Source organism: Penaeus monodon, chromosome 22 (genome assembly GCF_015228065.2).
Source record: "Penaeus monodon isolate SGIC_2016 chromosome 22, NSTDA_Pmon_1, whole genome shotgun sequence".
NCBI classification, from domain to species: domain Eukaryota; kingdom Metazoa; phylum Arthropoda; class Malacostraca; order Decapoda; family Penaeidae; genus Penaeus; species Penaeus monodon.
The window spans coordinates 27437455-27438064 of record NC_051407.1 but is presented as its reverse complement, the minus strand read 5'-3'; the positions used below and the strand labels follow the sequence as shown (position 1 = coordinate 27438064).

At 48.0% G+C, this 610-nt stretch overlaps 1 protein-coding gene across 1 annotated transcript in view; it reads right to left on the bottom strand.

The window, feature by feature from the left end:
- The window catches only part of LOC119587396 (complement factor H-related protein 4-like), a 15406-nt gene that overhangs the window by 13058 nt on the left and 1738 nt on the right, over positions 1-610 (bottom strand). The window contains exon 3 of the mRNA XM_037936134.1: positions 205-387. Coding sequence (XP_037792062.1) covers positions 205-387 — 183 coding nt within the window. The remainder of the gene's footprint in view (positions 1-204; positions 388-610) is intronic.

Here is a 610-nt window from a genome sequence, read left to right as displayed (position 1 = left end):
TGAACAGGTGAGTCAACTACATAAGCAAACATAAACGGACAGACTGGCGTGAATGTAGCTACCTGTGCATCTATGCAGCTGTCCGTCAACCTAATTATTCTCTCCCTCTCTATTTACATACGCAACACACACATATACCCACGAACAGTTTTATCCATTCCTATAGATCACACTCCCCCAGATCACCGAAGGGACGCCACTCACCCGTCTCGCACCCGGGGCTTTCCATCCAGCCGTTGTATGTGCACAGGACCTGCCGCGTCTGCACTTGGGCGTCGGCAAAGTACAGATCCCCGTTACAGGTCGCCGTCACCTCTTCGCCCACCTCCCACATGTCGTGGTGGTGGGTCGTCGTGGCGTTCCTTACCGAGGGCGTCGCCAGGCACACTACGTCGGGCGCAATAGGGCGGCGCGTGAAAGACGTTGCACAGGAAGGAGCCGGATGGTTAGTAAATGCAAGATTGCCAGAATTATAAGTTTGCTTTTTTATGCTGTGAGGATGATACTGTTTCTTTGTATTTTTATTTACATTGTCGGTATTCAGTCAATGGAATCAAAGAAACTGATAAAAAAATATCATTCATAGAAAGATGGAATAAGATAAAGTAAA